The sequence below is a fragment of the Orbicella franksi genome, chromosome 15, assembly GCF_964199315.1.
Source record: "Orbicella franksi chromosome 15, jaOrbFran1.1, whole genome shotgun sequence".
In the NCBI taxonomy this organism is placed as follows: domain Eukaryota; kingdom Metazoa; phylum Cnidaria; class Anthozoa; order Scleractinia; family Merulinidae; genus Orbicella; species Orbicella franksi.
In genome coordinates, this window is record NC_138159.1 from 8,628,462 (window position 1) to 8,642,402 (window position 13,941).

General features: G+C 41.7%; 1 protein-coding gene across 3 annotated transcripts in view; it reads right to left on the reverse strand.

Annotated features, from left to right (window-relative positions):
- LOC145469927 (uncharacterized) overlaps nt 1-13,941 on the reverse strand; it is a 61,923-nt gene that overhangs the window by 37,523 nt on the left and 10,459 nt on the right. For all 3 annotated transcript variants that reach the window (XM_081453742.1, XM_081453741.1, XM_081453740.1), the window contains exons 13-25: nt 13,632-13,869; nt 12,957-13,003; nt 11,450-11,823; nt 10,380-10,866; nt 9,758-9,875; nt 9,080-9,226; nt 8,015-8,064; nt 7,354-7,579; nt 6,356-6,550; nt 4,704-4,947; nt 3,399-3,651; nt 2,574-2,780; nt 1,753-2,020 (exon numbers count right to left, since the gene is read on the reverse strand). In XM_081453742.1, coding sequence (XP_081309868.1) covers nt 1,753-2,020; nt 2,574-2,780; nt 3,399-3,651; nt 4,704-4,947; nt 6,356-6,550; nt 7,354-7,579; nt 8,015-8,064; nt 9,080-9,226; nt 9,758-9,875; nt 10,380-10,866; nt 11,450-11,823; nt 12,957-13,003; nt 13,632-13,869 — 2,854 coding nt within the window. The remainder of the gene's footprint in view (nt 1-1,752; nt 2,021-2,573; nt 2,781-3,398; nt 3,652-4,703; nt 4,948-6,355; nt 6,551-7,353; nt 7,580-8,014; nt 8,065-9,079; nt 9,227-9,757; nt 9,876-10,379; nt 10,867-11,449; nt 11,824-12,956; nt 13,004-13,631; nt 13,870-13,941) is intronic.

Here is a 13,941-nt window from a genome sequence, read left to right on the forward strand (position 1 = left end):
TGAGTTTTGTTAGTTTTTTAAGCTTATGAGTAAAGGCTTCTTAATGTAAATACTCTTCGTTTTGCATCTTGCTAAATCATTGACTTTTAACACTTAAACACTTGGAGAACTTTTTGTCGTTGTTTTTTTTTTTTTTTTTAATTTTTCTTTGCCTCTTCTCCCTCTTTGCCTTTTTATTTTTTCGCCGCAGCATCTAGTTACCAACGGGTACCCACGGGAGCAACATTTTCCACACATTGTACAAATTTGATAGAAATCTCTTCAAAGAGCTATCTTTTTGATACTCCCTAACCATAACCCTCAAGTTAGTCGTATTGGACGATAATCACTTAATGACTGGCCCTAAGGGAAACAGTGAGTTTTCTTTCCCCGAGATCGTCAACACTGAGGTCGGTGGAAACAAAACTCACTGTTTCCCGCGGGACCAGTCATTAAGTGTTTTGTTATACCTCTTAAATCAAAAATAGAAAAAAAAAACTGCGAGGATTAAGAAGTCGTTTGCTTGACGCCGGCTGGCTCACAAATTTGTCGCGGTTTCAAGGAGCACGACCTCATCACGAGCGAGTCGAAAGTTGTTGTTTCCCTAGGGAGTAAGTGAGTTTTGTTCGCCCTAGGGAGCTAGTTACTTTTGACCCACAACACGTGACACGTTCCGCTCCAAACGGAAAACGCATTTGAGTTGGGAGGTATAACAACAACTGATAATATGACATCACGACCTATTCTATTTTCGCTAGAAATATAATAGCGTACTTGGATGTGAAATAAAATCATCAAATGTCAGACCATTTGCTTTGAAGGAACCAAGTCACACTTAGGAATAAAGTGGATCACAATTGACGACCCTTACAGTTCAACGTGTTATATATTTGAAATATTTATTTATTTATTTACAGTGTCCCCAGTTAGCACATTTAAAAGTGCTAAATATATTTGACACTTGAATAAAGTTATTATTATTATTATTATTATTATTATTATTATTATTATTATTATTATTATTATTATTATTATTATTATTATCGTCCTCACGTAATGTTTGCTTAGAGTCCTTAGGGCCGAGACCAAACCATGGTCCTGGGGCACTAGGGAATAGCCAGTTTTTAGCTTGATAGCACCCTCCTCAAAATGCGTGCTGTACCTAGCAAGGTTATCTTTTGTAGTTCACTGATGCTTAATTGGCCGGGAATTCTTCCAAGATAAGTTTCTAGTCCCTTTTTGATAGCTCCAAGTGTTCCAATGATAACTGGTATCGTTTCCGTTCTCATGCCCCACATTCGGCTTGTTTCGATTTCCAAGTCCTTATATTTGGATAGTTTTTCACTGACTTTCACGGATGTGTTTCTGTCTGATGGTACTGCCATGTCAATAAATTTACAGGTTTTCGTTTTGTGGTCTTTAATCACTATATCGGGTCTGTTGGCTGTTATTTTCCTGTCTGTGTGTATTGGCATGTCCCATAATATCGTGACATCCTCGTTTTCTGTAACTGTTTGCGGCTCATGGTCATACCACTTTTCTGATGTCTTTATATTATAGTTGTGACAGACTTTCCGATGTATATACGCGGCGGCTTTATCCTGCCTGTGGGTATATTCTGTTTTCGCAAGTTCAGGACACCCAGACACGATATGGTCAATTGTTTTAATATTATTATTATTATTATTATTATTATTATTATTATTGTCATTATTATTGTTATTATTATTATTATTACACTAGTTGTTACATTACAATCCTCGGTTGACCTACCTGACGCTACTTGAGCTAAACACAGTCGAAGAAGGCGTGACAACTGTTGTGGTAACGCAAGGCCTCTCACACTGTTCAGTTTGATTGACACATTTCTTGCCATCAAAGTACGCGCCAATTGGACAAGAGCATCCTTCAACACGTGGTCCACGGCAACACCTTGCTCCTAACTTCTGGCAATCTTTGGGGGGCCTCTCGCACGTGCTTGGCAAACTTATGTTGGCAAGGTAGCCACCGGTGTTTTCGCAAGGGCGACAGCAGGGGAGTTCTGGTCACGAAAAACAGATATCAAAATTAATTAATAACATTGAACGACAATTTTAATGATTTTTAATTCATTTACACAGCACCTCTTTTCTGTAACTTGTGTTTGTCGAAGATTGTACGGACATCGAAAGAGTAAACGCTGACCCGAACATTTCGAAGTTCTCGAAAGTCCTCATTAGGGCGGCAACTAATAGTGACAGGCCGTGATCAAAATTTGGAAATGTCTGGAAATTTACTCCAAACTGAATAAAGATCATTTTGAACCTCTGGCGGTCAGCAATCTAGTTTTTTTTTTTTTTTTAGAAAAAGGTATGTTGCTTCTTTCACCTCAAGGGAATTTTTTGGTGTCATCTACATGTAGTTTGGGGTTACTTCACCGGAAAATATTGGCTACTAATTCTGGTTATTTTCCCTTTTTGCGATTTCACCTTTCCAATCGACTTAATTAAAAAAAAAAAAAACTTAAGAAAAACCTTTAGTTATCAAGTCAAAATCGAACGCACTTTTTCCAAAATCCTCTTGGTCAAATAAGACACAGTTTTCTCGCTACTCACCGCAAAACCCTTCCCGACGCCACGTGATCGAGATTCCGTACTGATTACAGGCTCGCACGTAGGATGCAACCGCTGAACAAAAGCATGCACAGTCCCCTCCCTTGTGGCATAGACAAGCTTCATGTTTACAGGCCTGGAAGTAAGGTTCGGGATCCACGGTATCGTGACAAGCTTTGAAGTTTGCATTCCTCTTGATCTCATTACAGCCTAAATAAATAAAAAGGAAATAGTCAACAAGCGAGCCATATTACAATCAGTGATAACAGCGTACGTAGAAATATAATTCTCAAGCCTATTAATAATACATCAAGTTTAAACAAAAGAAATAATGACCATGACGGTGCCTGGACATCTGATCTTAATTAGCACAGATTTTTACGATCTTATTTCTCCCTTTTCTCCTTAGTTTTAGTTTCGATATATCAAACACTCAAGACGGTGTTTGACCACATTTCCAGACACCTCCATGTTCGTCAAAATACTCCGTTCTTCACTCACTAAAAATGAACCAAAAAAAGGCTGACCCTAAATACAAAACAAGACATGTAGAAGCTATCAGACACGACCCATTTACGATGAAACTTTGATAGAAACCTGTAAAAACATGCACGTGTAGTATAATATGGTTGACATTATTCAGTTGTGACGAATTTTTGACAGAAAACTCCAGAAACATACACGTGCAGTGAGATACGGTTGACAAACACCAAAAAAGACAAAAAAAAGAACAAGGATGGAGCACACCAGGAAAGATGGAGACAAGAATTCTGGAGATGCGTTATCTACGACATGGCTGACTTACGATTCATAGTATTGCATCTATACCTTTCTCAGCCCAGCCTTGCCGATCAGGATTCTCCAAACAAGGGTCAAGGCTCACTGGGTAGGGACAATCCTCTTCGTCTCTCCATTCATAACCAAACTCGGTGTCATCAGCGGCCATTGTGTTCTTATCACGAAGTAGTAAGTCGTCCTGGCTGAGTCCGTTGAAATTACCGCAGATACCAGTCAACTTATTGGACTTTTTGTATGTTGGGTTCGGTGTGACGTACACACGAGACCCTTGATCAAATCGCACCTATAAGAGATCAAAGACTCCTTAGAGCTACCTCGTAGTATTTTGTATCTATTTTCAGCGCACTCGATCGCCTCCTTTGGTTGGCCCTTGTAGTGCTTTTTCTGTTAATTTCCACCTCTGTCCTACCCCCCAATATTATTTGCACAGAAACTTTGGGGACAAAAGCAAACCTAGGAAGGGAGGTGGTGGAAAACGCTTTTAATCCAGGTTTGATGCAAAAATTAATTTTCTCATGGAGCGGAATGAGTGAGTGAATTTGAGGTCCATTTCTAAACCTCGTAGCATGACTTGTGTCATACCATAAGGCAAAAATGAATAAAAGGTGGAAGACGTTTCAGTTTTGTATACTCCACCTCTCAACTGTGTGCCACCGAAGTGAAGTCCTCACAGCTCTTATGTCTTACAACACCTAAAATCACAGGAATAAAATTCGACGAGGTTTGTAGCGGGAAGCTCGACGCGAACTGCTTACAGCCATTTTTCTACTGCCATTAGGTAGTGCGCAGTCAGACAAGTTGAGAGTACGCGAGAATTAACTTCACACGTGGATTAGCTATAATAGCCTCTAGCAAACTCACAGCCCCGCTATTCCAAGAGTTGCCGAGAGAGCTTGGTCACAGGCTAAGCTATTAGGAGAGGGTTAATTATCCGGAGAGCCAGTTACATTACAATGTCTACGAATGCTGGAGCATATAATATATTTCGCGTGAATATTTTTTTCATTTTGAAAACTTATTTTTTCCGAAATTTATTCACAGTCCAAACTCAACTGACGCACACCTCTCTATAAAAGAAAACCTCTCCTCAAAAGGAGAGCCAGAACTGCAAGTTTTGTCCCACTCGTAGGCCGATCAATACTTTATTATTAATGAAATCTAACGACATTCCAGGGTAGCTGTTGAAGAGAGGCTCAACTGTGGTAACGAAAGTAGCGACTGCTACATTTAAAACATGTTTACTTGTTTCCAATGTGACTCGTGGTTTTGGGTGCTTTATAACAGAATAAAACATGGAAAGAAAGTCAATTTGTTAATTAATTCAACACGGCTTACCTCAAATTTGACAAAGAACGGGTTGTTAGGCTGATAAATACGGACAATGAGGAACAAACCGACGTGGAAGATTTCCACATTAGGAATCTCCATTTGACACGGTTCTGGATATTCTCCTGGTTTGAACTGTTTTGTAGTTTGCTTATGCATGATGGAGAACTCTTTCTGAAACAAATCTACGAAAGAGGCGCCTCCCTCCAACTCGATGCCAACTCGTTTGCACATCTGTAACTCAAGCGAGTTTCTGAAAAAGAAAAGCAACATGCACCTTTAGCCTCGCGCACATCACTTAACTAACTCAGTCTACCCTAATTCGCGATAAGCCAATCAAACGCCTCGTCCACTGTCCTGATTTCCAGCGATATGAAGTCACTAATCTGATAACGCCGCGTTTTTAGTCGAATTTGGGAATACCTCATCGTACCCCTTTGGCAGGCTTCGGCATCAGCATCTTTTAAGCCTTACCGGGGACGAGCTCAAGGCGAAAATGGCAAATACCTCTTAGAACCCGTCTACACTTGGCCGTACAATTTCGAAAACGGCGTTTCATTATGAAAACACATCAAACGTTTTCTGTCCAAACTACGCCGCAAAACTTTGAAAACGCAACAATCACCGGCGACAGAAACGCTTCAGTGCACCCTTGAGGGTTAGGGTAAATCACATGATCATCAAGACGTCATCGTTTTCGAAAAGCTGCGTTTTCAAAACGTTTGCGGTCCGCATTCAAATGCAAAGCTGGCGTTTTCAAATTCCTCCGGTTAAAAGGGTGTTTTAGAAAAGTTCCGTTTTCGGTGCATTAGTTCCCCGGTAAGTGTGGACAAAGCCCAAAATTTTTATCATTTCAAGAAGTTTCCAAGGATTTGGCCATTTTAAGGACTTTTAAAGGCTTGTGCAAACCATGTCCTTTACCACAGCACATCTTCCCATGGTAAAAGTCCAGCTACATGCTTCACAACAATAAAGGCCTGGGTCGGGTTGTTCAAAGCCCGATTAAGCTAACCCAGGATTAGCGAGAATTTTGATCTCATTTTTGTACATTTTCGGTGAGGTTTTCTGTTTATATTGTTTGTCCTTGAGTTTTGAACCTGAGTAATCTCAAACTACACAAAACTTAAGCAGTGAAAAACATTCATGTAGAAGAAAAATTGTTACTTCGGTTAACTTTTAATCCTGGATTAGCGTTAACGGGGTTTCGAACAATCCGGCCCCGGGGCCCGTTTCTCGAAGGTCCCGAAAAGTTTTCGCACCCAGAAAACCGTAGCAAAATCTCAAACCTTATACGCGTTATTCCAAAATGGCCGCCATTAAAGTATTCTTTTGTTTACTTGCAAATTAGCCCTTTCTGCCTCGCTCTTAAACTCGAAATTCAAAAGAATATTTTCCTTTAAACGAGGCAGCAAGGGCTCATTTTCAAGTAAACAAAAGAATACTAAAATGGTGGCCATTTTGGAATAAGGTGTATGATTACAGAGCTGTTTATTCACATATTCTTAATATGAACAGAGGTTCTCTTCATACAAGAAGTTTCAGGCGTATACACTACTCTGTTTTTAGATACAGATGAACTAAAAATGGCTTTACGGCCCGGAAAGTTTCCGAGGCTTTCCAGAAACGGACCGCTGGATTCCAGGAAGCTATCCCATACCTACCTGCAAGGCTCGTTTTTGACGGAGATCTTGACCCCGTCTCCCTCCAACATCGTAAACTCGCAGCGTTCCTGATGGAAGACGATCCACCGACCGTCAAATGTTCGGTACTGATCCTGACCGTATGAAGCGCACTCGTATTCCGGTGATGGATCGATCGAGCTGTTTGAGATCCACTCTCGTGCTCCGTTACAAGTCCTGGTGACGAAAGGAAAATACAGTTACAAACGCGTTTAGTGCTGTTCAGGAAATCTACGAAATGCTAATCCATTATTTCCCGACTTTTACGGGTCGAACAGTTCATGAAATGCCTTTCACCGGTAACAAAACGCACGAGCAGCAACACATGTAACGCAACGAACATATGCCGTCACGCAGCGTACACCAGCTATACACCAGCAACTGAAATTTTTGTTTTAAAAACACGAAAAGTGAATTATAGTTCTCGTATCCGAGCATTAAGTGCAATCATGTTTAAATAGTTCTACACGTTTTGAGCTAGGCCCCTTATCAGTAGAAAAGCCCAGTTAACTTTTTCCCATACAATTTTCCCCCGCTTCAAAAGTTTCCAACGCTTGAATGTAAAGCGCCCCATGACCAACAATTAATGGCATAACAGGACTCCATAGTGCAGTTTTCCCTTATTTGTCCAAAGTAATTCTTGTTTTCTTAGGTTTTGCATAGATTCATCGTGCCGTTGGCTTAAAAAACTCCCGCCACTTTTTCATCCAATCGGAAGTAAAATCAAACCAGTAGTGACTCGCTCACACACGTTTTCTGCGCCTCGCGTCAGCTACGTGTATTGCTTAGATATTTGATTAGTTCACTGAACTACCTGTGTCCTTTGTGATTAGTCATTGTGAATAACTTTGAATTTGATTTTGTGACACTCGATTGCAAACTGCGCTAATGTCATTTTTGTTGTTGTTGTTGGTCACACCCGTACGAGAATGGACCGAATTCTACTCCAATTTATAATTATAAATTAACAAGATGCCTACTTTGAGCAGTCGACGGGATTGGAGTCGCCTTTCTGGTAAAACTTGTTATTGTGCTTGCAGCCGCACTCGTTCTTTTCCACGCAGGTGCCATTCTCAAGCAGCAGTTGATTGCCGGGACAGAAGCATCCCGGCTTGCACCGCGAGGCTCGTGCCACGTCACTCATCAGAAAGTTGTCGCAGGTGACACCACAGTCAGAGTACACTTTGCCAACACTGGCGCACAATGCTGTTAAGTAACACAAAAAAGAATATTCCGTATGTTTCATAGAAATGACATCCAAGCCAGTGAAATTTGTTAGGCGCCATTTGGATTTATATATATTGATTCTTTTAAAACGACACAGCCTCAGAAATAGAAAAGGTTTTGTGACGCAGTGACCTAGATGCTTCGGCGACTATATCAAGAAAGCAATTTTAAAGTGATATTAGCGAGAAAAGAGATCGAGGATCACCTGTTATAAAGCTTTCACAGGCGTTAATACAAATTGGTAATATTAAAATAAACATAACAAACGTTATGTTACGTTACTCCCGTTCACACAGTTGTCATGGTAGGATATTCCAACTACGGCTATTCCAACTGCCATTGGCCACGAGATTAAAATGGCTGAGGCCAGCAGAGCTAACTTTTCCCAAACCTAGGGATTTAACTTGTACATACCATCACAGTCCTGTGCAGTACATTCCCACTGTCCAGCTCCTTTGCAAGTGCTAGACAAAAAAGAAAAAAAAAAAAACGAATAAATCAGAGAGACAAACGCGCAGTTAAAATCACTAAGGGATCGACTTATGGTGAAGTCAAAATCCAATGAGCCAGCTAATTGTCGTCTGTTGACTGATATAGCGCCTTGAAAGCACATGCAGTTTTGCATGAGACACCGTTCAAAAATGCCCACATGATCAACTCTCAGTAAATCCTTTTTATCGATATTCCAATGTTAATTTGCTGGACTGTGGGTTACCTCGTAGTAAGTTACTCCTGGTTCTTAGTTTCGTTGGTGTCAACCCAGACCTTTAGATCGGACGACGAGTTCGAGAACGAGTTTCTTAGACTATTTTATGTTTTTGCTCTGCATAAAGAAGAAGGCCAAATAATTGTGTAAAACTCAGCTTTACAGGAGCCACCTCACGGTTTAGCCTAAAGTTTTCAATTTAATCTTCTCCATCCTTGTTCTTCTATGGTTTATTATGATCTTTTTGATGTTTTTCTATCTTAGTAAACTACTATTTTCAGGTTTCCTTCAGTTTCAACGTAATTTTCTACGTGGTCAAAATAACTCTAAATGCCGTGACTGAGCTCCTCTAAAATCTCGTGTTCGACTGAGAGAGACTTTTGCAAAACATCTTGCTGTAGACACGCAGCCGGCGTCAAGTTCACAGAGTTAAGAGACGATGCGATAGCTAATATGCTCAGTACAAGCACACAGAAAATCTCGAAGTCGTCCTCGTAACCGTCGTTGGATCTAAAGGTTTCTAATAGCTGATTCAAGGGACGAGTATCAGCTGGCATAAATTAAGCCTTGATATTGAAGCTGCAGCACACGCAAAACATATCCCCAACTCCTACAGCCCCTCTCTCAGATGGTCTCACATATTTGGTGCGAGCTTTCATGACATCATTCTCAGCCGAAATTAGTTCACCTTCGTTAAACTCAGTGCTGTCATTGGTAGAATGGCGCAATATACTCCTACCCCGAACAAACGCTGACCAAACTACTCTACTTACCAAGTGTTGCACTTTTCAATTCTTGAAGATCCTTTCTCGTATTCTTTTCCTTCAAAGTAACACGGACAGTCGGTTTTTTGCACGCATTTGTCGCCTCTTAGAACCATGTCGGTATCGTTACAGTAGCACGCTTCCACGCAGCCGCGCCTGCAGAAAGAGAAAAAATGTTTGCATTTTATTTGACGCATTGGTCTGTCATGATTCTAGAATAACATGTTAACCATAATTTCCGCCTCCTTGGTCCCAAAGTGACTGTTCGACCAACATACAGACCAACAGACGGACCGACCGACCGACCGACCGACCGAATGCCAACCGACCAACCGACCGTATACCGAACTAAGGAACGAATGACCTACCAAAAAGAAGGACAGACGAAAGAACGAACGACCCAATGAAAGAACGAACCTACGAACGAACCTTCCCCCCAACGAACACAAACGAATGAACAGGCGACCCCCTTCCCCCAAAGAATGAAGGAACGACCCATTGAAAGTACAAATAAACTAACGAACGACCCAGCTAATGAAAGAACAACAAACCGACCAACGACCGACACAAAAGACCACCCGAATTACTGAGTAACTGAGCGACTCTCTGAAGGACGAAGTTAACAGCGGCTTGACCAGTGAATGATTCATTTAGCGGGTCTGTGGCTGATAGGCTTGTAGTGCATACCTCTCGCAGTCTCCTTTTTGATCGGGATCCAAATCCTCGCAAGTTTGAGGACAAGCTACAGAGCCATTCTTGTGTGTGTGGCACTGTTCAAGGATCATGTCTGCTCCACACTTGAACTCTGAAACAAGATTTTGCGCTGGATTTAGCCAAAAAAAAACAATTTGCAGCAACGACCAAGACATGACAAAGCACTTTAACGAAGGTCTGTACTGTTTATAATGCTGTACAAAATGGCTTTAACTTATAAGTCTGTGGATGAAACCCAGTAGAGTGTGGCCATTCAAATGAAAGCTACTGAGCAGTGCTTTCATGTGGTACTGTTTATTATGTTGTATAAGGTGACTCTAACTTATTAGCCTGTGGATGAAACCCTAGAGTGTGACCATTCAAAAAAAAAAAGCTATTTGGCAGTTCTTTCATGTAGTATTGTTTATCACGCTGTACAAGAAGGTTCTAACTGTTTAGCCTGTGGATGAAACCCTCGTGACTTCAAATGAAAGCTGTCGTGCAGTACTTTCATGTGGTACTTTTAATTATGTTGTACAAGGTGGTTCTAACTTTTAGTCTATAAATAAAATCTCGGCACCTACACAGGTTATATTTTCATGTGGTGCTATCTTACCATCAGCGCAGCGAGCGACGTAATTCCGCCAACCGTTCACATTAATATCCTTCTTTGCACACTCCTTGGCGTATCCAGCAATTACGTTGCACAGGCACCCCTCGCAGCGGCAGCCGTCCTGTATACATTTGTCGTAGTACTCCTTGTAACTGACTTCGGAATGGCAGTCCTCGAAAGGCCCGATGGGATCTTTGATGACGCTACACTGCTCCAGGGTCCAGTTTTTGTTTTGCAGATAGATGTCACAGTAGTTAATGGAACTAACCACGCTCTCGGTGGCGCACTTTTCCACGGAGCGATCTGGGACCAACCATTCCTGTGCGAACTCATCGATGGTCACTATGTCGTCGTTACTGCGCATGTGGAAGTCGTCTTCTTTCATGTCGTTGAACGTGCCGCAGAGACCACAAGTTTGATCTTTCAACGTCGAGTTCACTGTCAGATACGTGTTATATCCTGTCCAGTGGACTGAAAAGGCTACACCGTTCTGAGGTAAAACGAGAAATAAGCATACATTTACATTTTAGACGAAATTGTAACCTGTAGTTCGCGGCACTTTCTTTAAATCCACACGTTCACAAGAGGTGTCACCAAAGCGTGGCTTTCATGCAGTCTTTCCGGGTATTACTGTTTCTTATCTTGTACAAGAAGGTTCTTACTTTTTATCCTGTGGGTGAAACCCTAGCGTGTGATCATTCAACTAAAAAATATCGTGTGGTACTTTTAGGTGGTACTGTTTATCATGCTGTACCTGTTGGTTGTAACCTTTTAGTCCCGGATAAAGCCTTAGTGTGATGCCATTCAAATGAAAGCTATTAAGAAGACCGATTTATCTGCTACTGTTTAAGACGCTGTACAAGGTGGATAAATCTATCGATGAACCTTAATGTGTGGCCACCGAAATAACAGCTAGGAAGCAGAACAACTCCAGAACTTAATACATCTTTTGTCTTCTGAATAAAACTCTGGTGTGCGGCCATTCGTATAAACGCTATTGTTTTGTGATATGTTTTATTTTATACAAAGTGATTGCAACTTTTACACTATTGAAAAAATAAAAAGTAACATACCTGTAAGTCGACGTGAATGAAGATGTTCCGATCACCCAAGAACTCGACGTCCATCTTTTCTGTGGAGTAGTCCCTTGTGACGCTTGTGGTGCTGCCGTGTTCGGTTTCAATGGACGCAGTTGGTTTCTTAGAGTCATCATCGACGTCGAGAATCAAGAACGGTTCCCCGGTGACATTCACGAGCAGCTCCCGTCTGCAGTGTGAATACAAGGATGAGCAGTACCTGTTACGAATAGTGATGGAGAAGCCCCTGTCTGTTCCATTAGGCAGGTGGCAGTGCTCGGACAGCACGTAGGCGCACTGCTTCAAGTGCATTGTGTAGGACTTGCCGTCAAATGTGGTGATGTGAGGGTCGCCGATAACGGAGCAAGTACCTGAACGAAAAAAAATGCTTATGGTTCAAAAAAAGCGCTCAATGTTGTTGTTTATAATGGTCAATGCTTAGTGACACCTAGCTTCAATAGTTCACAGACAAGCCTCTTAAACTGAAAGAAACAATATATCAACTAATCATAATACGTTTCAAAATCGATGGGCGGGAGGCAGACCAGTTGGCTATTTACAAGCATGATCGAGGAGTTGAACCAGGGTCTACCGAGAAACAGCTCCAACTAAGTGGTCAGAACGGGACTTGAACCCGCGACCTCCGGATTCCATGTCCGCCGCGCTAACCACTCGGCCACGTTGCCTCCAGAAACAATACAGAGAGTACAAACAAAGGGCTCACATCGTGGCTTTGCTGGGCATGCGCAAGTGCCATAAAACTCAATAAATCGCTTTATCTACCTCAAAGGAAGGTTTTCCATGTATTGCAGACTTATCATTACTGATATCAGAATTATTTAGGACACTAATTAAGGCGAATTAAGCGTCTTTTGCAAAGAAGCACAGTAATCTGTGTGACATTAATCTCCATCATTTTGACCCAAACTTTCAAAATTTTGTCCTAACGTAAAAGAAATTTAGCAAATATAAAATAACACTTCTCTCTATTAGCAGTGTTCAGGTTTCCCCAGAAGATTCAAGATATTAAGTTACTCCTCGTTCCCAGAGGTATGGTATTTTGTTGTCTTTGTGTGTCATCACAAAAGTTTTTTTCTTTGCCAAGATGTACTACCTTCTCATTCTCGAAAATTGCGTTGATTAAGGCTATCTTCACACTTGGTGCCAGAGCACGGTGACTGAGTGCTATTCTCGCTGGTTACTAGTGTGAACACGCCGTTTTTCCAAGTAATTCACACCAAGAATTCGGGCACAGTGCTAGTGCACGGGTACAAAGTACCAGTCGTGATCTTGTACTCGGGCACTAAATGGTACATGTACTTGGGTACTTATAGTACCCAGTGTCTGAGCCCAACACCATTTTGTACCGGTGCCCAGGCACCAGTGTTCGGGCACCAAGTGTCCAAGTGTGAACACAGCCTGAGAGAGAACTTATTTTCCATCGCAGTTGTAAAAGGCAAGAGTCAAATTTCCACAATAAGGCATTAGGAGTAAAATCACATACCTGCGCAAGGTTTCTTTTTACACAACCATTCGCCTCCATTACAGGTGCTAAAAAACATTATGAATCATTGCATTAGCAAAAGTCCAAAATCAAACGAATAAACCCTTCTTAACACTCACTGACAAAAACGCAACATAAAAAAGTTAATTGATCACCAAGAATAGTTCTGTGCTTGCTTTGCGCACGCAAGACTGTACAAATATGAATACAAGTTTTAGAGTAACTGAGTATTCTGGAGTTTAACCAAGAAAGAGCAAAGTAATGATTGAAAAAAGTTCACTACGTTTCATAATGACATATCAAGGTGGATAAAAATAATTCTAATAACTTTTATTTACCCTCTGCGGTGTTTATAGCACAAAGGCTAGTGGGGCCGAGAAAACAACTGAAACAAATAATTCATATTGAACATAACATTGTTAAGAATCCCAACTGGCCGGAGGCAAACCAGTTGGCTATCTACAAGCGTGGCCGAAGATTTAAACTCTCGGGGCTACCGTGAAACAAATTCAGGTAGCGGTCAAAGTGGTCAGAGCAGAACTCGAACCAGAGACCGCTGGATTGCGAGTCCGACGCGCTGACCACTCGGCCACGCTGCCTCCTGTAGATCGGTATTCTGAACCACAGCGCGCTACTGATTGACACATGGACACACACAGCCGAAATGATACTCACCATGTTTGGCAAGAATCCGCCCTTACTGCTCCATTGGGGTATGTGACTTTTCGATACAAGCAAGAGCACTGGCTCTTTTCCACACACACGCTACCATCCAGCCACTTTCCTTCTGGACAGTGGCAGCCATCAGTACAGGGAGAGTTGCACTTAGCCTTGTCACTGTTAATATTTCGGCACGTCAGGGGACAGGACGATCCACACTCGTTGTACTCGAACCCGGCAGGACACTGCAAAGCTATGAAACGAAAGTGGTTCGCTTGAAATGTGCATGGAGCTCATAGTTTCTGTGTGAAATTACATAAACTTA